We start from the raw sequence: 22812 nt of genomic DNA on the forward strand, positions 1-22812 counted from the left end.
CACCAAGAATGTATGCCATCCTTACCTTTTCAGTACACTCTAAAGAAACAAAAAAATATTAGAACTTCTCAGTTATGTAAGGATGAGTAATGTAAGAAATGCTGAGGTCACTGCCTGAAGCATTAGCATTGGATGTGCTTAAAAATTTCCCAAAGAGCTTTCTGAAGTTTTGTTGTTTTTTTTTGTTCAGTTGGTTGGTTGGTTTTTTAATTTTTTTTTTTTTAATATTAAGTCTTGGTAGCTGAGAGGAGTTGAGCTGTGCCCTCCACAAGCTCTTGTACATGGAAAAGGAAAGAGGGACTTCTGTTCTCTGAGCACTTGAGCCCCTGGGCAAATGGCTGAGCTGGGAAGGCATCAGCAGCAGTAATCTGTATTCTCCCCAGTGCACCAACTACACCAAATGTGTGCTAGGGATTCCTGGTGCTGCACGTGCTTTTTCAGGAAGCTGAAGTCTCCCAGAATATTTCCTGAATTTACTGGCGCCATCAGGTGCCTGCTACTTGGAGGTGGCAAGTGAGGATATTCTTATGATAGTCAAAGACAAAAAGAAATTTGGCAACAGATTAGAAAAACCCATAAATGCATAAAAATATCTAGCTTGGATCCACTAGCAAACTGAAGAAGTTCAAATGAACTTATTTTTAGAAGGGAAAGCAGCTTTGCCTTTACTGTCACAGTGCAGAAAGCACAGCAGGCACTCACAGTTGCAATGCAGTATGGAAGGTTGTTTTTACAGCTGGGACACAGAAGTTCACACTCTGGGAGCTGGAAAGCACAGTAGGGACAGGCTGTGGTTGGCTCTTCTGTCTCAGTTGTGTCCCGACGTCTAAAACACAGATACAGCTGTGAATAAAACCCTCAAGCTGTTTGAACTTAACAAAGCTGTTTTACAATGGCAAGTGTTTTTACTTTGAGTTACTTGCATAACTTCCAGCTGCTATTTTACATTCTATCAGCTCCTTCCTTTTAACTATCACCCAAGCTTCATCACAGTTATGTCAACTCAGAAATAATAGATAACTTTCCATTTAATTAGAAACACCACCATCTTTTAGGAGGTGTAACTAATTCTAATACTTTACAAGATTTCAAAACTCAGAGTCTATATGTATTGACTGTAAAGTTATGGTTTCTTTGTTTCAGAGATTTTCTGTGGTAGGACTACAGAGAACAGGAGTAACAAAAAACTGGTTTCATGGTAGGATCATACAGCTTCTAACTGCCTCCAGAAAGGCAGAAGAATGTAAGATGAATTTCAGAGAAACACCATAAAAACCAGTATCCATAAAAGGCTATGTAAGCTGAGACTCTTTAGGTCCTGAAAAGATAAAACAGATAGAGGGGAAATAAATAAAACATGTTTAAAATCATAAATGACACAGAAAAAGTTTTCCCAAGAGGAAAACCTACGAGGCCTTAACTAGCTAGAGACCAGTCCTGACACAATGGAACTTGCTGTAGGAATCAACTGTCATTAAATATGTACATTTAAATTAAATATTTAGTTTAAGCAGAGTGATTGGATAAGCTCATGGAGAGCTTACAGACTTCACAAATAAATACCTGAAGCATCAATACGAGCTCAGGAAGTCCCTGAGCCTTGGTTAGAGACAAGTAGAATAAATGACAGAAGTGGTACATATGCTTGCCCTGCTGTTCTACAATTACCTATGCTTCCTCCTCTGGCAGAAAATATTGACTAGGATCAAAACAAAACTTCAGATAAGGAAGAAAATATCAGGAATTCATATATTTTATTTGCCCTCCCATTCTTTTTCATCTTAGCCATTTAGTCATCTAAATCACAGAAGAGCACAATGCTTGCTGCTGTAGTAGCCAACAGTTTGGCTCTGGATTCTCAACTAGAAACCAACTAAACCTTTGTGGCTGCACTTGTGTCTGTAGGGAGAAGATGGAAAACACTATTGCTGGTTAGGAAACATTTTAAATGCACATTGCATTTAAGGCTTATCACATTCAAAGGAAGTCTTTAAACCTCAAAAAAGGGTGGAAAATGATTCTTAGCCTTTCAAATATAAGACAGTGAAATAATGTGAAAACAGTCTACAGGTTTATGAGCAAAAACATAAAAAGCAAAACACAGTAAGGCCTTGCAATTGTCTGCATTTGATTAACATCACTCACCTGACCATTGTTTCAATTTTCTTTTTGTATTTTGGATCTATTTTACTCCGATACTCAGGTCTCATCAACATAGCAGCAAAACTGAAGGCTGAGTTTTTCAATCCTGCTCGGTGACACTCAATCACAGCTGAAGTCAGGATTGGCACAATATCTGTAATCCAATGAAACAATGATGTCAAATATTTATTTACCAACATTAATGTTTAAAACCTTTAAGCTAATACAGCTAAAAAAGTACTGATGAAAAAAAGACTATTTTTCTTCTTTGTCATGGTACAGAGTTGCACAATATGGGGCATTCCTGGAACCATATACAGAAAAACCATAGTTTCAACTCTTACTGCCTCACACTCCTGAAGCTCAGCATGGCAACAGGAATGTTCTGATTTTAACCATTTCTCCGAAATCTTGTCTGCACTCTTTAAAGCCTACTTTTTAGTCTACATTTTCCATGTACCCAAAAATAATTAAAAAAGATCCATCAAGATTTGGTGATGAAGTCCCAGAACCAGTCACTTCATTACACACAGTCCTGAGACTGTGTGTGGTTGAGGCTGCTCAGTACTGCAGTAAAGTGAGGACAGATTAAAGTGCTGGTGAGGATCCCATCCTGGAGGCTGTGTATAGAGGAGCTGCCTGGAGGAGCATGCAGAGCACACTGTGCAGTTACACTGTGTTGTTGCCCACAGGATCACAGGGGAGGATGAACCTTGCAGGGCAGTGCTGATTAATGAGCTGTCCCCTGTAGAGCACAGCTCCACTGCTGTCAGCACTTACGTGATGGGAACTTGCTGATGTTGTTGGCCACTCGTATGAGCATCCGCGCTCCCTTCATGTGATCACCACGTTTCACGTGAATCTGGAATGCAGCACACAAACCACATTTACTGCAGCCATGGGGGAGGAATTCCTGCAGCCTGCTCTTGGCATGCATCCATCCTGCTGGGAGCTGCATGCCAACAGCTCCTTCGTGAAACTGAGCAGAGCTAACTACAGAAGGGACCAGAGACCTCAGCATGGCCCTTCCCCAGTCCTTCTGGCCTTCGGCCCAGCACTTGCAGGTCTTGCCTCACTGCTGGTAGAGAGGGAGGCTGAAGTTGGCTGTAGGAATAGATATCCTGATGGGCATCCATGGGTTAACAAAGAGAAATCATTTGAGCCCCTGCTTAACTTCATTTGCAGAAAAGCAATGATCTACTTATGGATAATAACCTCAAATACAACAACAACAACAATAATAATAAATAGTTGTAGCATAGTATTTGTAAGCATGAATGCAAAAGAAAAACAGGAAGCCATATGTAATTTTCAATAATTCAGTATTTAAAAAAAGAATACGCTACTCAAAGAGGCAGAAACAACTATGGATTGTCCTCCTGAAGCTTGCTGTTAGCATGCACTTGGATTCTGTGACACAATCTATATGACAATATAATTTATGTACACACAACATCCATCCATACAATTCAATAAAACAGACGCTGTGCAACTTACACATAAATTCAATTTCTCACTTCCTTACCTTCACTAAAATATAGCTGTGTAGAATCATAAGGTTTGTAGCCATCTCAGAAGAAATTTTAATCTTCTGGGTCTTTAACTCTGAATACATACTGAAAAGCACATCACGTGCATTTCGATAGTTTCCTTAAGAAAAAAAACCCAACAATTAACAGTAAATTTAATTTTTCATAACAATATCTTTACTAATGAAATATAGGGAAGCAGAAGTTATGCTGATCCTTTGAATAAAACCATTGCATGACAATTTATTTGGAAAGCCACAAGCAGTTGCTTGTCACAGTATCCTAAACAATATCAGCCAGGAAGTTTAAAAAAAAAAATTACACTAGGAGAAGTAATCTAAACAGTAGCAAAATATACATGATGACAATTTATATAATGAACTTTAAAAGTGGAAGATGTTTTTAGAGCATTTAAAGATTTTTTTTGTTGTAATTGTTCTTCAATGTCAGATATTCAAAAGCCACTTTTAAAATATTAATTTAGTATACTTTAACTTGATCATTTGCATTGGCAACTCCTTGCCTCTGCAACCAAACCCAAAACCTGTCAAGGGATAGTTAAAATTTGAATGTTATTTCACTAAGTTATACTGTTTCAAGGTTATGATCGAGGATTGTCCTGAAACCACAGGATTTCATTAAGTTATCACTGTAGCTGAAATCAAGTAGTGTTTTGCAATTAGTCTATTCTTAAGATGTTTTTTTCTTGTATTGTTTTGGGGTTATTTTGCTGATTGTTTTGGGATTTTTTGCGTTAATAGAGGCTGAGAAAGTCATACTCTTCACAGCTGGAGGCATTTAAAGGAAATTCTAGTTATTTCAGCAAACATTCTCCTTCACCTCCCTGTATTTCTCTATCAGCAGATGTTTTCACTCTACAGACCAATTTGTAATGTTTTGTTATACACTACAACTGAATCAAACTGTGAAATTTGTGTGAGACAGCTAAATATCACTTCAGAATTAGTTGCTGGAAAACAACATTATTCTTTTATATTCTATTACTGACTCTCAATATAATACAGTCTTAAAATCGCATGATTAGATAAAAATAACTTCAAGCAAAACTGCACTTAAAATGGCATTCCCAAAGAAAAATACCAAGCAGTATGACTTAAATATTATTATTAGATGGATAAGGAAAGAACAAACTATATTGGTGCAAATTTCACAATCAAGCCCACTGAAATCTGCTGAAGGAAGAGGATGCTGATGTAAAATTGCCTCTCCAGAAGAAATAGTTACCGCAAGATTGGCGCTTTAAATGAAACAAACACGGTGCTTCTTATTACACCGTTGCACAACACATTTATACTACTAGGGAATATGAAGTACACCATGGGATACAGCATTTTAGATACAAGTTTTCAGATTCAGAGATGCTAATAAATATTTAAACCCTTGAGCCTTTGCATTTCCTGCTTATATAATTAGCACAAATACATTATTCACTTCTATGATGGACTGGGAGATTTGCTTGCCAAGGGTTTCAGAGGTTTTTCCCCTCCTTAGCCCAGTGCTGAGGAGCAGCCAAGGAGCAGCCCATAAATGTTAATTTGCCTGGGTTATTCCCGAGACTGCTATTTTTCCTCTATAGATTTTACTTTTACATAATTGAAATGAAAAGCAAGCAGTGTTATGGTAGGGTTGTTGCCATGGCTACAGAGGAGCGTGAATAATGGAGGTGGCAGCTATTTTGCTTCTAGCCCTCTCTCTTATTTTTTTTCTAACTTTAGCAACCCATTACAAAGGAAAACCAAGCTTAAAGTAAGCATATGTCTGGTCCTTCACAGAAATCAACTCCTCTGCCCATTTTCCACTGATAAAAGATCAGTACCAAGCCAGAAACCATATGTAGAAATGGAAATTCTATGAACTGTAGTAGACAGAAAGGTAAAGTCACAGGCTGTCTCAATCACTATGTTTACTTGAATGTATAAAGAACACAGATATTTTCCAAAAGTTTCTTTTTCCCCCAATATTTAATATAAAGGTGTGAGTCCACAGGTTTTTCCCCAAGTCTACTTTCAAATTCAAAACTGAACTCAAATATGATTAAAAGCACCATTTTTCTCTAAGTAAAATAACAAATAACAGCACCCTAAGTAAAATAACAAATAACAGCACCCTAAGTAGGGTACCTGAGGAGGCAGCATGAGAGTTGCTATCACATCAGAGAAAAGAGACTTACCTGAACACTGTTCCTCCCTGGCAATTATTATGGCAGTTCTGGCAGCCTCTCGGTGCTGCTTTAGGGCCATGTACAAGCGGAACAGGTACTTGGCATCCTGAATGAAATCATACAAAAGCAATGAGTACTGACCAAATTCATACTGCTGTATTCCCTTTCTTGACTTGCTCATCCCAGCACCACACTCTCCAAAGAAAGCAGACAAGCCTGCTCCATGAAGAGCTCTCTGTGTGAGCCCCTGCAGGGTTTGGCTGTTGCCCAGGCACAGAACAGCCACGGCAAGGGCCCGAGGGAACGGAGCGCAGGCAGGTGCTGGCCAAGCCCTGGCAGGAGGGTGCAGAAAGCCACAGACCACCATGCACATGGAGAGTTGTACAGGGAAAACCAAACAGCTCCAGCTGCGTGGGCATTGACAGGGTCGGAAAAGAACCCAGGGACTCCTTTTAGAAATAGAAGTCTTGCCAGAAATGCTTAAATTGTGTTACGGATCTGGATGTAGACATTGCTTAGTGTGGATGCAGATGCCAAAATCTGGCCCCTAATGATTGTATTGTTCTGGGACCAGATGGTGGGCATCCAAGAGAGCTAAAAAATTGAAAATTGAAAATAAAGGGACAACCAGCATAAAATTTACAATTTGCTACACCAGGATAATTATATAATTCAAGAATGGCAAATGTAGCAAACAGTTCACCCAAAACCTGGCAATCTAACAGCAGGCAAATTAGTGAAATAATTTAAAAACAAAACCAAAAAACAGGATGGCTGTATTGTAGAAAACAAACATGAGTTCTATTTTTGTAAGTGTACTCAAATGTCTAGAAGACTAGTAGAAAAAAATACCAATGAGAGAAAGAACAATTGGTTTTTGATAAGAAATCAGAGTTTGCTTGGTTTTGAGAAAATTGGGATTGAGGAAATCCTCAAGAGTTAATTCCTAAAAATACAAAATAAAATATAGGAATAGAAAAAAGTAAATATTAAAAATATTCTATTTATTGCTATTAAAGAATTATAAAAAATAAAAAGCAAAATAAAATGACCTTGCTTATGTTGAAAAGGAAATATTAAGAGCAAAAAAATTGGATGAGTGTCACTATTTTATATCATTAGCACTGATTTCTAAAATGGGGTCAATAAAAAGTAAAGCCTGTACATGATAATCTTATAACTAGTAAATTGGAATTGAATTAAGCTAAATATTGTATATAATGGTATGGTTCCAACTTAAATGTAAAAATGAAAAAAAAAAAAGACGATACTTGCAACTTTATGGAGAGCTTAGCAAAAAAATACAAACCAGCCGATTCTGCAATATTAGCAGTAAATCCAAACACTTAAAGTGTGTATTCTATGTTAAAATGGTATGAAAATTACTACAACAATAATTGTATTAATCAATGTTGTATTATTCTCTGGAATACTGTGTGGTTTTGTATGTAAGGCTCAGGCACGGCAAAAAAAAGCAGAGATTCAAGGGAACGGATATATTAAAGACATCAAGATATTTCCTTGTAGAGAAGATGACTGCAAAGATTAGACTGCACTTAAGAAGCAAAGAAAAAATTACAAAGAAAAAAAATCACAGAAATAAAAGCAAGAGAGAAAGAAGCGCACATGGAAAGAAAAGAGAAGACAAAATTAGACTTCTTTCTAACTTGAATACAAGAAAAAACTTTAAGTGACCAAAAGGAATTACTGTTAAATTAATGATGGAGCAGAATTTTAAGCAACGCATGATCAGAAGGTTGGACATCATTAAGAACTGTAACTTAAGAATAATGAAATAGTTAGCTTGATAATAAAGTAACTGCAACTACTTACATTAACAGATATTAATTATCCACTGTAAACTGCCTTAAAAAGAAAAATTGCTATTCCCTTAGTGGGGTAAACCAAAAATTAGTAAAATTAGTGGGTTATAATTCTTCCCAATTTCTGATATCACCTAATGGCCACAGATGGCCATTCCATTGATGATTAGCAGAAAACAGCACTACCCCACCCAGGCTGCTTCTCTCCTTTCTCCCAGCTGCAGCAGGAAATGACCCTGTCCCAGCATGGACCAGTGGTCTTATATGGTGTTTGCCATGTTCCTAATTATATTTGACTTAAATAATATATTTAAATAATATATTTAAAAACTTAACCCCCCCCCCCAAAAAAAAAAGAAAAAAAAAAGGAAAACCAGAAAAAATTGAAAGTAATTCAAGAAAAAATATTCAATATTCCCATGTTTCACTTTGATACTCCTACCTTTAAAATCAGTACGTTAAGGAGCAGAAAATGCAGGAAAGAATTTTCTAATACAATACATTTCCTAAGGTCTTTGGAAAATTTGGTACTGCAATCTGATTTAGTATTAGATATTCATAATTTTAGTTTAATTTTTCTTTTTAAAATGTATGTACTCAGAAAATATGCACATGGAAAACAGCAGAACCTTGCTAGTTAATGTTCCCCGAAAGAGGGCACATGACAAATTAAGAATATATGTTGAAATTAGCAAACACAATAGTTGACATAATCAGACATCTAAGAAATAGTTTATAATTACTCAGACAATAGTGTAGCAAAATTTTGGTGAGCATAGTAATTTTGATAATATGACACTTCATTAAAATGCCAGAAAATTGTTGGCAGTGAAAGATTTAAACCAATCAGCCAGTCAGTAATGATCTGGTTTGAAGATCAATGCTTGAAATGATGAGCAAGTTTCTGCTGCATGGCTACCAATAAATTCACTCTTACTTTCAGCTTTACAAAAATGCCACGACATAGAAGCTTCTATTTTCTAAATAGAAAACAATAATATCTTGCTTGATAAATTCAAGAACAGTCTCCATAGCATAATGAAGATAATGATTGTTTTTAAAGCAAATATATATGATTGGATAAGTAAAATTTTGTTACTCACTGAGAGAGACTATGGTAGATTGGATTAAAGCATTCAGAAGAACAAGAGAGAGCTTTTAAATAAGGAAAACAAAGCTCTGCACTGAAGTTCAAAACAATGTTAAATACAGCAATAATGGCATTCAAAAAATTCCCAAATCTTTTCTAAAATCTTTAGAACCTCTTCACTACGGAGATCATACTGTAGCTCACTTCCCTTACCCTGTCCCATGGACTTCTTTGAATGAGGCAGCTAGACCGCTGTTCTGAGAAAAGAGACTGGATGCTACAGTTTCTCTCCACCCAGCTTCCAGCATAAATATGGAATTAGTGTTGCTTACACTGATACTGCATAGGTTTTTCATCCAGTGCCTCCAACAGCTTAATTCCCTTTGGGCTCTTGCAGTTGAATTCTGTTTGTTTTGCTATGTTTTGCTTCTCTCATAATTTTATTGAAGTTCACATTTCATATTAGAGGTAAAGTAAGAGGTAAATAATAAAGAGATAGAGGTTTGGTTTGTCTCTCCTTTTTTTACCTTTTACAAAAGCTTGGCCATCAAATGCCCAACGTCTCAAAGTCTAAAATCTCAACTCCTTAATTCATACAGAGAGGAAAGAGACAGTTTCCAGCTTCCTAACAGAATTGTAAACCACAGCTGTAATATTAGGGGTGAAATTAACTTACTGCACTGAGCCCCTGTCATCTCCATAATTACCAAACCTTATTGCCCTCAGCAAGGCATAATTTATACTTCCATATATATCATATTGCACCTGACTGTATTTACCATGACTTTGTATGAGACCCTAAATTCCTTGACTAAGCAATTGACAGTAGACTGCAACACCCTCACCTGAGGTCTGGCTCTCCCCAGTTAGCTCACATTCCAGGTCTGCTGTAACAGGCAGTAAAAATTCAAGTGGTTCAGCTACTTAATTCCATGAACTCAAGCCCAAGTATGACTGAATGTACAACAAGCTCTATTATCATCAAGGCCATTCAGAAATCAAAAAGGATTTTTAAAATCTGTCTGCAACATTTTATGCCTTACACTGATGTTGAACACAAGAACTATTGTAGCCTGGTCAACCTTGGGGTTTTGACCTGTATCTCCTACTTTGTACCTTACTTTCTTCCACTGCAAAAGTCAGACCAACTCTGCTCCTGCAGGAAGAGATCACTGCTGTAGCTCATCTCAAGACGTACACATGTTGACTGTCCAGTTGGGAAAGGCAACAGCCAGCTGGCAAACTGGCAACAACAAACAGCTGAGTTTTGTCTCACTCTCATTATGAGCATTAATTTGGGCCTCCTCTGTCCAACTACCTGCTTTCATAAAGATGACTGAAGAAAAAATATTCTATCTAAGATAGTTGCTTCCTTTCTTTTATTTCTGAATCTGGACTTACTGGGTGAATGACTCATGGAATGATCATACAAGTCTTGCTCCCTAACAAAAGCAAAAGCACCGTCTGTGCCTACCAAGAATTTTAGGACAAAGTAAGCTCAAAATATCTTATAGCACAGCAATGTGACACAACAGCAGTGATAAAAATACAATACCTGGGGCATGCCATCCCCCTCTCCCATAAGATAGTCAATCAGCTGATTTGTTAGGGTTTCATCTTTTGCCCGTCCCACCTATTAAAAAAAGACACAAGACATTATGATATGAAAGAAGAAGAGAAAAATAACTCACTTATAAGGAGCCTTTCAATAAAGCACTGAAACCAGATAGATACAGAACACGATTTTTTTAGTTCTGTTTGTTCAAACCAGATGATTCTTTGGTTCATCAGCTTTGACATGCAGCAGTTTGTATTTATTTTCTAATGTGTTGAGAATTTTAGACATGTTTAGATATCTTCTTTATTGATACAGTTTTCCTTCTATTTGCAATCTAACCAAACACACTCAGTGATGCTGGGGAAATGTCATAGTACTGAAGGTAAAGTTCTCAAAAAGATGGAGAATATTTTGGTATAACAAAGTTGCTTACTGTTTCAATTGCCATTTCCATAGCCAAATTATCTTCTGTGCTTGGACTTTGCAAGAAGTGCCTTAATGCCTAAAATGATACAGAAGAAAAGTTAAAATTGAGATACATGAAATTAATTTTTACTAATTTTTATCAGGTTCTCTCTCTGTTCATTTTGATAAGACAAGTGGCACACTGAATGCTTATCCCAACTACAGACGTAGCAGCTGCTCTTGAAACAACTGAGACTTTGCCAGATTCTGGTGCTCACCTCCACTAACTGTGAAAGATGTTCACAGCAATGTGATTAATGTCACAATGTGATTAATGTGATAATGTTTCTAATGTCATGGAGCCTCCCATGCCACAGCTGAAGGAGCTGTCATCTACAATGACCATAATTTGCAAAAACCAGTCATATTTTTTGTATGTGTTCAGTATGCAAAAATTAAACATTTAACAAGCATCAGTTCACAGACCTGTAACTGATCCAAAGTGTGTCTATCAACATACTTCAATTAACATATTTTCTCTTTTTAAAAAAAACTTTCAGTTAGGTATGCTACAGCAATTAAATGAATTACTCTGCAACCAAGTCTCCACTGGTCAAGCCAATGAAATGTAATAAATTGCTGCTGCAGATCATGACATTCAGTGATTCATTGACAATGGTCAATCACTGATTCACCCCAAGCTTCTACTGCTATGAAAAACCTATGTGCATGGCAATGTATCATTCATAGAACACAGCCTAGATAACTGTAAACATAAATAGTTTGCTTACGTTTTTACCCTTTTAAAAAAGTATCAGTATGTCTTCAGTTAAGGCACTTAAAATCTAATATGAACTGTCCTGAAGACTGTATCTTGAACAGTTTCTATAAACATTTAACTTTCACTGGCTTATCCTTTAGGTACTGACCCGTCCATATTGACCACACAGCAAGAAAAATTTCCCCGCCTGAAAATGTTTCTTTTCTGCTTCAAAATAGAGTGCAATGCTCTGATAATCTTCATTGGTAGAACTTTCAGAACCTGCAACAGACAGATCTGAGTGATAGCAGGGTATTCTTATTAAATAAGATAAAGACCCTACTGAATGAACATATTCCTATTCTACTTTGTTTTTCTACTGACATTCAAAGAAAACCAAAGCCAGACAGACTCAAATTCTGTCTTACACATTTTTTTACTATTTACTCAGACTAAATGTCAGACTAATAATTGTTTCCACAGGTCTTACACCATAATGAGATTTCTGTTTTTCACAGAATCATAGAATAATATAATAATTTGGGTTTGATGGGATCTTAAATATCATCTAGTTCCAAGCTCCCTGCCATGGGCAGGGACACCTTTTGCTAGACCATCTTGCTCTGAGTTCCAGCCAACCTGGCCTTGGAAGCCTTCCAGGGATGGGACATCCAAAACTTCTCTGGGCAACCTTTTCCAGTGCCTCACCATTCTCACAGTAAATAAAGTTTTCCTAATATCTAATCTAAATCTACTCTCCTTGAGTTTAAAACCATCCCCCCTCATCCTGTCACTACATTCTCTTCTAAAAAAGCATAATGAAATGGTACTGCTATGATCTGATAATGAATTTTTCCATCATGTCCTGGCAAAAATAAAGCAGGGCAAGTGATGATGAGATTATCACCTGAACCACTTTCACAATTTCAGAATATGGAAGCACACTTGTACAAAGCAAGGCTATCAGGGACAATGCAACCATGTGGTGGCAGGGACTACTACTTAAGTCTTCTAACCAAGACTCCATTCTGCTGTACACATGTAAAACAAGGACAGACCCTACTCCAAAGATAGTTTTCAACTCCTTTTTTACACACTTAGATTACAGCTTGAGACAGCCTATTTTGGATAGAAGTAAAAAGGCATAAGGAACTGTAGAACAATTGTGACCACCTTGACAATCATCTGTAACCATACATCTCCAGGCTAACTCTTGCCAAGCTTTTGTTTCTTCACAATAAGAAATCAATGTCTAAACAAAGAGATTAATTGAAAATATGAGAATTTGGGAGGTAACATATGTAGAGCTGGTAGGAAACTCTTCAAAGGTGCCTCACACAAGCTATAAAATTTGGTGCAAATTGACAAGGTGGACTCTGACTGGCTTGATGGCCTAAGATAAAAGTCAGCTTCTCAGTAAGGTCTCCTTTCCACTTCTCACTGAGACATAAGGAAGCCACAAAGGGTCTTAAAGAGTAGAAAAGGGAAAAAAGTGACATGTAAGAAAAGAGCTGGAACCAAGAGAAAAGGAAAAGGAAACAAAAATCAAGAACTGCACCACTGAAATGCTCCATTTTGTATCAAGGCCAAAGAAAGGGATTTGTCAATAGGCACAAAAAAGTAGTCTAAATGTCTTATCTCTATGGATAAACAAAAAAACCTGTAGGACAGGCAAGATTTGAAACAAGGAGAAAGCAAAGCTGAAAGCAAAGTCTGGCTTATAGGCCTGAAGTACACACGTTACCAAAACTGGGCACGATGACTGGAAATGGGAAACAAAACTAAACACCCATTGTCTTATGATTTCAAATTGATTAAAATTAAAAGAACAGCAAAACACAATGCAAGTAAACTATGAGCCTAGAATACTCACTGATGATATCAGCATAAATCTCCATCTTGTTGTGCTGTTGAGCTAATGTGAAAGCTTCATTATTACACTTGGACATAACCAGGAACTGGATGGCAGAACCATAGTCACCAAGCCGCAGAAAGAATCTAATCCGAATGACAAATTAACACCTTAGTACTAATTAGCTTAATGAACACACCAAATGTTTTAGGAATATAGTACATAACATACATACAAGTATGACACACTTCTAATCCATTTTGTGTCTTGATTGTTTTAACTACGTTCCTAAAATTAACTTAGTATAAATAATACAGAATGGCAATTTTTTATTATTGTCTTATTACTTCACGTTAATATAATTTTACTCAGAAAATCAACAAGAACAACAAAAAAAAATCAGTACGTATTTAGTTGTCCAAATCTTAGAGAACTCAAATCAATTAACTGACCTACACAGTCTCTAGCCAAGTACATATAACCAGAGTCTAATATGCTAGCAAGCCTCATAAATTCCCAATAGATATCTATTTCTTTTTAATGTGCATAAGATGATTGTTACCTGGCCACCATCTTTGCTCCTTCAAGAGATTGTGTTTCTCTCACAATATTAACAGCCTTTTCAGGATTATTTAGGTGATCCAAATATAGTCGAATTACATTATCCCATTGCTTTGCATGTTCATAAGCTATCACAGCTTCCGTGTACCTGCAAAATAATGGCTCCACATCAGTTGTTTTAACTTTGTAAATAACTCTTTATATTACGGTGTGAAGGAAACATAAAGTATTTTATATCCGTGAGATTATTTTGTGGCAACTTCCTTTCAGTTGTAATCACGCTGCTCTGCATTTACTATGTTGTTTTTGGTTTCTATTTCATTTTCTCCTAGGAAAATGAAAAGCAGAGTACCACAATACTATTTTTGACCTACTCTGCCAGCATTTCTTTTGCTATATATTAAAAACAGTTCATCTCTTCCATATGAAATCCCTGGAGAGCAAGAGAACAATAAAAACCAAACATGATAGCTAGGTGTACAATTTAAAAATAAGACCTCTTTTCTGTTCTGTAGACAGGATCAAGAAATTTCTCATTCTTTCACTATGCAATTGACAGAAACAGTATTTTCTAGCCCCATCATTGCAAACACTGAAGTATGGTGCTATTTCATATTTTCAAGTATCATTATTCTGAAGCAGTTTACTTACACTAAGGATTGAAGGAACTACATTCTGTGATTAAATATAACCTACCTCGGGCTTTCACTTCAGCTAATAACTTTGCATTATTATTATGCAAGTGCAGCCATTAAGATGTACCAATAATCTGAGTCTATAATGAAAAAATTTCTTTCATGATAATTCTCCCTTTGAGTAACCTCTAAAATCACAGCTAAGGAGCTGCTAGAAACAAACTGAAATTGAAAACTCTGCTAAATGGAATGATGTTCAGTACTTCAAAACCTCTGATGATTTTTGTTAGAAAGATATTAACATTTAGACTGGAAAACAATTAATTAGAAACACATCTTTGACACCAGATGAATGTCCTTAGATTATGTTTCAAATCTTCAATACACAAAGCGTAAACTTTAGTTTACATATTTTGGAATCCATTTTTACAAGACTATTTTATGCAAGTTTCAGTATGCATTTTAATTTATTTTACAAAAACAGTCATGTATAATAATAACAACAGCAATAGCAGGTTTTATATTAAAGAAGAGCATTCAAAAGTACCTGCCATCTGCTTCCTTGGCCTTTGCATACTGAAGGTGAATCTTTGGAGATGAAACCTGAGGAAGAAGTTCACCAACCTTTGCCCTAGAAAGATAATAGTTATTTAATAAATACAGCTGCTTCCAAGTTTTCTCTGGTAAAACTGGCATATTTATATCAACACTGAAAAGGAGTCTGATAGAAGAAACTGAACATAATTGATAAGCTTTGAAGTAATTTTAATATTTTCAAAAGTTGCACTTTGTAAGAGCATGAAATTACAGATCGGTTTATGAGCACACAGGTTTGAAGACAGTCTGTTCTCTTTTTTTAAGTCTCAGGTGTATAAGCATAAGAAGTGCCAGATCAACAATTTTTACATCAAGTGTTATTGGATTAACCAACAGAAGAAGCACAGCATTAAAATGGTCACCTGAAAGATCTATAAAAACCAGCAAACTAAGCAGTTGGCCTTTCAGGACAAAGGACATGAGAGACTCAGCAGAGGCTGACTTAAATCTCACCTCTCTGACTAAAAGATGGGCACTCTTCAAACTGAACCTCCCTCTGCAAGAGTAAACAAAGCTTGTATACCTCCCACTTCCCAAATCAAGATGATCATTAGATGCAAGCCACTCCCCTTCACCAAGCACTCTCCTGGCTCATTTTGATACCACTGATAATTCTTTGGTAGAATAAAAAATTTATTTTTCAAATAAATGCACAAAATATTCCAACCTAATCTTTAGAGCACTCAATGAAAGAGGTCTTACTGAACTGTCTGATTGGTTCCTAATGTGAGGAGTCCATAAAATGCAATTAGACCAGAAATGAGTCCTTAAATATCTCAGGAAATTGGACTTTTCCAATGGAGACTTCACAATAATCAAATTAACTTAAAAAAAGAAAATTATGATACTGGCTACTCTTGAATAATTTCCAACTGTCCAAATACTCAATCTCAGCTATGCATGTTATAAAACTAAGAAATCTAATTAATTAAACAGTAACTACACAAATATAATTCCTATATTCAGTGTGCATTAAATTCAGTGTGGATGTGTGCATGTGCACACACCCACAAAGGACTTGAAACTGCAGGAAACTTTAAACATAAGACACAAAAAAAGGAAAAAAATTATTTCCCATTTACAGTAAGACTATATTAAAACAACATAAATTTCTGAGAGAATCTTTAAGCCTGAAGTTGGAACAATAAAATCAATGAAACATAGTTAACGAGGCATTTTTTCTATTCAGAGAACCATTATTATCCAAAGAGTACCCCAGAAAATCCTCTGAAATATGACATTGCCCTGAAACCCGTACTTACCAGTTTTTACACCGGATGTATACTGATGCTGCCTTGTCATAATATTGTCCCTTTTCATACAGCTGAGCAGCTTCTGAAAATTGCTACAATATTGGAAACCATTAAAACATCATTTCTAAATAAAGACCATAATTAAATTACTAACCTCATGAAATCACATATTCAGCCTTATATTAACTCTCTTTGAGTACCTTCATATTCTCCAGAATAGCTCCACAGTCTCTTTTTAGTACCCTGCTGGGATGTTTGATGGCCTGGTTCACCCCTCGCCGGACATCCCCCATTCGAATGGACATCTGAGCCACTCCAGCAAGGCAAACTTCATCGTGTTCCTGGTACTGGCAATCAAATGGAAAGCAGTAACTATATTACACATTGAAACACCAGGTCACAAAAGTGACAGTAATCAAGCACTGAAACAAATGAACAAAATATTACAGACTTAATAACGTTTAATTTAGAGCTGAATTTAAAATGTGGAATTCAAATGAGTCGGAAAGATGACAACTTAATGTATATTGTGACAGTACAAGGCTATCATTACTGAAAAGGAATTACCTTGTTGTTTCCAGTGATTCCCTTCTCATAATGTGCCAGAGCATTAACATAATCACCCCTAAAAGAAAACTGGAAGTTATACAGACAAATATTTTTAATAGGAAGAGATGTTTGCCTTCCTACCACTTTATGCATGCATTATACATGTATCTGTCTTGATGTAGACATAACGATTGCATAGAAGGTTGTGAGGTATGTAAGAGGTGGACAGTTACACAGACTCTCATGGCATTTCCTATGGACTTAATCAAGCTCTTAGTCAGAGGCAACTCCATCCCTCAATTCTGTTGGACAGGGACCAATAAATCTCCTCTGAAAGGCGGAAAATAGAAATCCCTAGAAATATCTCTAGAAATAATCTATCTGCAAAATACACCTCAGTGGTCTCAGCTCTATTCCAGATTTTTCTGGAAGACAAATGAAGCTAATCTTTGAATTATTTAGAATTTTTGCAACACAAAATCAAAGGGAATTTTTTTTCCTGGAGTATATTCAGAATTCAAGTTCCAGATTGTTGCATTGCTTCAACTGCATCCATTTCTTCCCTTCTGTGACCAGCAAGTGTCCTCTCTCTCTGAATGCCAGGTGTACTGCCAAGGGAAGGGAGTTGTCTACGAACTATTAATAGGTAAGTTTTTCCTCTTGACTTAGATATTAAACAGACCAGGTTTCATCTGGGAAGAATTAACTATTAAATAGACTTTAAAATCATGTCAAATGGTTAATACCTTCTGTCTTTCAGGTATTGGCAGCCTTGAAATTTGACACACCTCTACCTAAATGATTTAAGAAAGTAAAGGCTTATAGATATTTAAAGAAAGACAGGCAAAAGGCATGGCTTTCATCCAATGTAGAAATGTTAAATGATTTCAACTTTCTCTATTTTCCAAGCACATGCCTGCACCAAAGTATTTATTTAGTAGATGATGCATATAGTATATAGTGGACCTACCAGTGGCAAAGAATTTATATATATACCAGAATTAGTCAAAAGGAACTATGATTTACTAACATGTCTCTAGCATGAAAGATTCCTTGCAAAACTCCTCTACCTCATATTACAGCTGCAAGACCTCACTGAATTCTCTCACAGCAATGCAGTCATCTCAGAATAGCTCAGAAATGTCTCAGTTCTGTATTCTGCTATTGAGCTTGAGTATTGGTTTACTATTCTTATACTACGACCTTACAGAACTTACATGAATTCAAGCTGCACTGCATATTCCTTTGATATGAAAGGGATTTGGTCCAGGGCCAGGCGCTTAGCCAGCTGCAGTGCTTTGTCCCAGTGCTGCAAGTCTTTTCGCATCTATTAACAAAGAACAGTAACATTTTCTGAAGCAAGTATCAAATTTGGACTTCTATTCTGAACTTTAAATTATTCTAAATACAAATATTGAGCTAATATTCTAGAAAGATTCAGACAATTTGAGAGATGTTCATCTTGAAGGAAGGTCTGTTAGGTTGACCCTGGAAATGACAGGCCTGTCAGTCTCACTTCAGTGCCTGGTAAAATTGTGGAGAAGATTATTCTGGGAGTTATTGAAAAACACTTCAAGGACAATGCAGTCATCAGTCACAGCCAGCACAACTTCATGAGAGCGAAGTTCTGCTTGACAAACTTAATTTCCTTTTATTATAAGGTAACCCACCTAGCTGATCAAGGACAGTCAATTGATGTAATCTTTTTGGCTTTCAGTAAAGCTTTGAATGCAGTCTCATAAGAGTATGTAAGATGTCCAGCCCACAGCTGTATAAACACATCAGGGGATGGGTGAGCAACTGGGTCATGGGTCAGACACAAAAGGTTATAGTGAATGGGGAGATATCAGACTGGGGACCTGTCACTAGTGGGGTTCCACAGGGCTCCATCCTCGGCCCTGTGCTCTTCAACATCGTCATAAATGACTTGGACATAGGACCCAAAGGTCAAATAAATAAATTTGATGATGACACTAAAGTGGAAAGAGCTCGTGACTCCCTCAAAGGCAGGGAGGCCCTGCAGAGAAACCTTGCCAAATGAGAGGACTGGGCACTCACCAACTGTATGAAATTTAACAATGAGTAGTGTTGGACTCTGCACCTGGGACATAGAAGCCCTGGATGTACAAACAGACTGGCCCCCCTGGAAAGGGACCTGATGGTCCTGGCCCATGACAAGTTGAACATGAGTCAGCAGTGCCCTGGCAGCCAGAAGGGACAACCCTGTCCTGGGGGGCATCAGGCACAGCATGGCCAGCCAGGCAAGGGATGGGATTGCCCTGCTCTGCTCTGCACTGGTGCAGCCTCATCTTGAATACTGTGTCCAGTTTTGGGCACAGTATGAGAAGGCTCTAGAGCTATTAGAGAGTGTCCAAAGGTGGCCAACAAAGATGGTGAAGGGCCTCGAGAGGAAGCCATATGAGAAGTGGTTGAGGTCATTTGGTCTGCTCAGCCTGGAGGAGACTGAGGGGAAACCCTGTCACAGTTACAATTCCCTTGTGAGGGGAAGAGGAGGGGCAGACACTGATCTTTTTTCTGCGGTGCCCAGATACAGGATCCAAGGGAAGAGCCTGAAGCTGTGTCAGGGCAGTTTTACACTGGATATCATTCAGGAAAAGGTTCTTCACCCAGAGGGTGTTTGGGCACTGGAACAGGCTCCCCAGGGCAGTGGTCTCACTACCAAGCCTGACAGAGTTGCAGAAGCATTTGGACAATGCTCTCAGGCACACGGTGTGACCCTTGGGGTTGTCCTGTGCAGGGCCAGGAGTTGGACTCAATCTTGTGGTTCCCTTCTAATTCAGGATAGTCTATGATTCTAGTTGCACAGTGGCAAGATCAAAACCATAAAAGGGCAAAATTATCAGAAAGTAAAATATTCCAGCATTAACCTGGAAACAAAACCAGCAGAAAATATACACATCTTAAATGAATACCTCAAGAGCAGCAATAGGACAGGAGGATGCCAGATACAAATCTTGAGCCAGATTAAAATCACCAGTAAACATTGCAAGATGTCCTGCTAAAAGGTTGTGGTCTTCTATTCCCTGTAGAACGACATAATAGGTGCAGAAGTAGTCCAAAAAAAAAATACTGTATAAATAACATAATCTAGTAAGAAAAATAAAGCAAAATGGTAAAACTAAATATCCTTACATTTTACAATGATGTGTATTGGATTCTACAAACCAGAAAAAGCCCTCGTGCGCCACTACAGCTAACACTGTCTAAAATCAGCAATTTGCAGAAGTATAATTTTAAGGTACTATTTCACTTTTAGATGTATAGATGCAATCTGGTTTTATTTTGGATTTTTTTTAATAGCAGTCTTCCACATTTTCTCAAAAATAACAAAAGGAAATAAGAGCCTCCCAGTGCCTGAAACATGAATATATTGCTGTTCTCAAGCAAATGCAGAAGGAAATACTGTGCATTACAGTAGAGACTGCAACACTTCAAGAGAAAACCAAGCAAACAGTCTGTAGTTTGGACACCTTATCCTCCATATCCCTTGAAAGCAACTCAAGTCCTGTTTGAACAAAAACAACCTTTCCCCCCCCGCAAAAAAAACCCCAAGAATTCAGCAATTCTTAAAGAGGAATTAAATTACTATATTTCCTAGGTAAGACTTTATATTTTACCTTTACTTGCTCTAGTGACATCACCATCCCAGCATTACCAGATGTTCGATAAACACGGATTGCAAAATCCACCTCCATATGATGTAAGCAAGCTTTGGCCAGCTCATTCCAACAAGACTGCTCATTCAGAAGCCTGCAAATCTCCCATGCTTCAGAAAACCTACAGAAGGTAAAACACATTTACAACTATTTTAATTTTAGGTATTACTCATACTCAAAACTCCCTCTCAACATTTTTTTCTCTCTGTTAGAGAAAACATAAAAACATTTACTTCTAAGCCATGGAGAGAGAGATGTATCAGGAAGAATAGAAAAATACAAATGTGTACCTTACAGTTCTATTTCTCCTGTTTCTATCACACTTTTTCAGTAAACCATCTGCGTTCCCTACTCTGGCATTCTTTCCATTATATTGATTTTGCACTGCTTCATTACAGTGGGAGGAGAGTACAACAGAAGCATCCTCAGCCAGTTTCAGAGGAGCCATTGTCACAAAATCCCAAATAAGTCTTGAAAAAATTTACTTCAGGTTTTTACTTGACAGTGAAAAAAACCCACCCTAAACCATCACTGGGTCATTTACGTTGCTTGGTCTGGAGATCTATGTAAAATTACAAATCAATCTGATTTATCAAAATTCAGCAGGACACTTTAAAATCATCAGGATATGATATATTAAACTATCAGCACAGAAGAAAACAATTTCTACAATATAATTAAAATACAGATATACCTTTTCAACATTAGAGTCTGAGTAAGCATTTGTCTCAGCATATCAGGTCCAAAGTCTTTCAAATTGCCAAGGAAACTGTGAGTACTTAAATAGATACTGTTTGTTTTCCCACTCGGAGTCTGACAAGTTAATTCTCCATTATACAACAACAAAGGTTTATGGGAATAGGGGACTTCCGTGCCACCTGCCAAAATAATCTTTGATCCTAGATTCAATGATCAGGAAGAAAAAAAAAGATGTCTTGTAAAAATCCTTACATGGTGAAAAGTATAGCAAGCAGCTGAAAACATGTATATTTGCAGGACATTAATTCAGGGTCTGTAATTCTGGCAGTCAGCAGCAACTACACAAGCACACATCTTTCAGTAAATATACAGAATGTAAAGCTTCTAAACCAGTAAGGTCCTTTTCCAAGTGTTGGTAGGTAAATTTCAATGTTTCTCTCTTACAAATACAGAAATGGCTATGTTTACAACTTTAACACTTTCAATGAATACTGGTTTTGTATTCATTGATGCATCATTGCAAAATGATGACTTGAATACAAGTTTTGTATTCATTGTATTCAAAACTTGAATACAAGTTTTGTATTCATTGATGCATCATTGACCTTGATGCAAGTTTTGTGACCCTGTTCCTGAGATTTTTCTCTTGAGTGCTTCAACATACAATTGAAGCACAATATGTAACTTTCAGATGAAATATTATAATAGCAAGAATCTTATGGAATTGAGACCAAAATGCATTGAAATGCCTTACAGAGAAACCTGTGAAGTAACTAGTTTTCTATACATAAGCTGCACTTCAAATCTTCTGTAGTACTATTTATTTCTATATGTATTTTATTTTAGACAAATGAAGATTCAGAACATGTTTTACTTTATTAACTAAAATAGTATAATCTTTAAGAACAAGCTTTTTAAAGAGCTTTGGTACCTTGAATGGTATCCTTGTGAAAAACGTAAGTGTATACTTTATCATCATCAAAAGCAACAAAAACACCTTTATCCATTGGCCAGTTTTCCCACAGGATTCCTTTAATGGTTGGTGAGAAGTCTGGAATCTCATATACTATATCATTTACCTACATATAATGCAAAAGTAAAATTACTACCAAGTGACTAAGGTGAGAAACAAAATATTCATCCCAGCTGTGATTAAAAATTTTAAAAATAACATAAGTAGTGCAGAAATACGAAAATTGTTTTAAGAAAAAGTTTCCTTATAAGCAGTGATTCTGAATAACACAAGAATTTACATCTGAAGTGGAGAAAATACACATTATATAAATGATATTTACTGTTTTTTTAAAAAAAGGTATGGAGAGGGGGAGTGAAACTGGGTAGGTTATCTGTATTTAAATACACAAACACATACATTTTTGAAAATGATCAGGAACTTAGTATAATGAAACTGTCCTGATCTAGTGTGACAGATTTTATTTCCTTACATTACCATTAAATTATCTTCAGGTTTCCTTGCAAATTTCTTCTCTCACCATACCT

The 22812-nt window shown here is 36.7% G+C and overlaps 1 protein-coding gene across 2 annotated transcripts in view; it reads right to left on the reverse strand.

Moving 5' to 3' along the window:
* The window catches only part of WDR19 (WD repeat domain 19), a 39823-nt gene that overhangs the window by 2955 nt on the left and 14056 nt on the right, over positions 1–22812 (reverse strand). For both annotated transcript variants that reach the window (XM_036383129.2, XM_036383131.2), the window contains 19 exons: positions 22244–22391; positions 21308–21512; positions 20575–20734; positions 19870–19980; positions 18154–18263; positions 16955–17012; positions 16588–16734; positions 16397–16479; positions 15085–15168; positions 13904–14050; positions 13363–13487; positions 11659–11771; positions 10758–10826; positions 10322–10399; positions 5863–5959; positions 3668–3792; positions 2923–3004; positions 2146–2296; positions 703–826 (listed from right to left, as the gene is read on the reverse strand). In XM_036383129.2, coding sequence (XP_036239022.1) covers positions 703–826; positions 2146–2296; positions 2923–3004; positions 3668–3792; positions 5863–5959; positions 10322–10399; positions 10758–10826; positions 11659–11771; positions 13363–13487; positions 13904–14050; positions 15085–15168; positions 16397–16479; positions 16588–16734; positions 16955–17012; positions 18154–18263; positions 19870–19980; positions 20575–20734; positions 21308–21512; positions 22244–22391 — 2217 coding nt within the window. The remainder of the gene's footprint in view (positions 1–702; positions 827–2145; positions 2297–2922; positions 3005–3667; positions 3793–5862; positions 5960–10321; positions 10400–10757; positions 10827–11658; positions 11772–13362; positions 13488–13903; positions 14051–15084; positions 15169–16396; positions 16480–16587; positions 16735–16954; positions 17013–18153; positions 18264–19869; positions 19981–20574; positions 20735–21307; positions 21513–22243; positions 22392–22812) is intronic.

Source organism: Molothrus ater, chromosome 4, assembly GCF_012460135.2.
Source record: "Molothrus ater isolate BHLD 08-10-18 breed brown headed cowbird chromosome 4, BPBGC_Mater_1.1, whole genome shotgun sequence".
Classification (NCBI taxonomy): Eukaryota; Metazoa; Chordata; class Aves; order Passeriformes; family Icteridae; genus Molothrus; species Molothrus ater.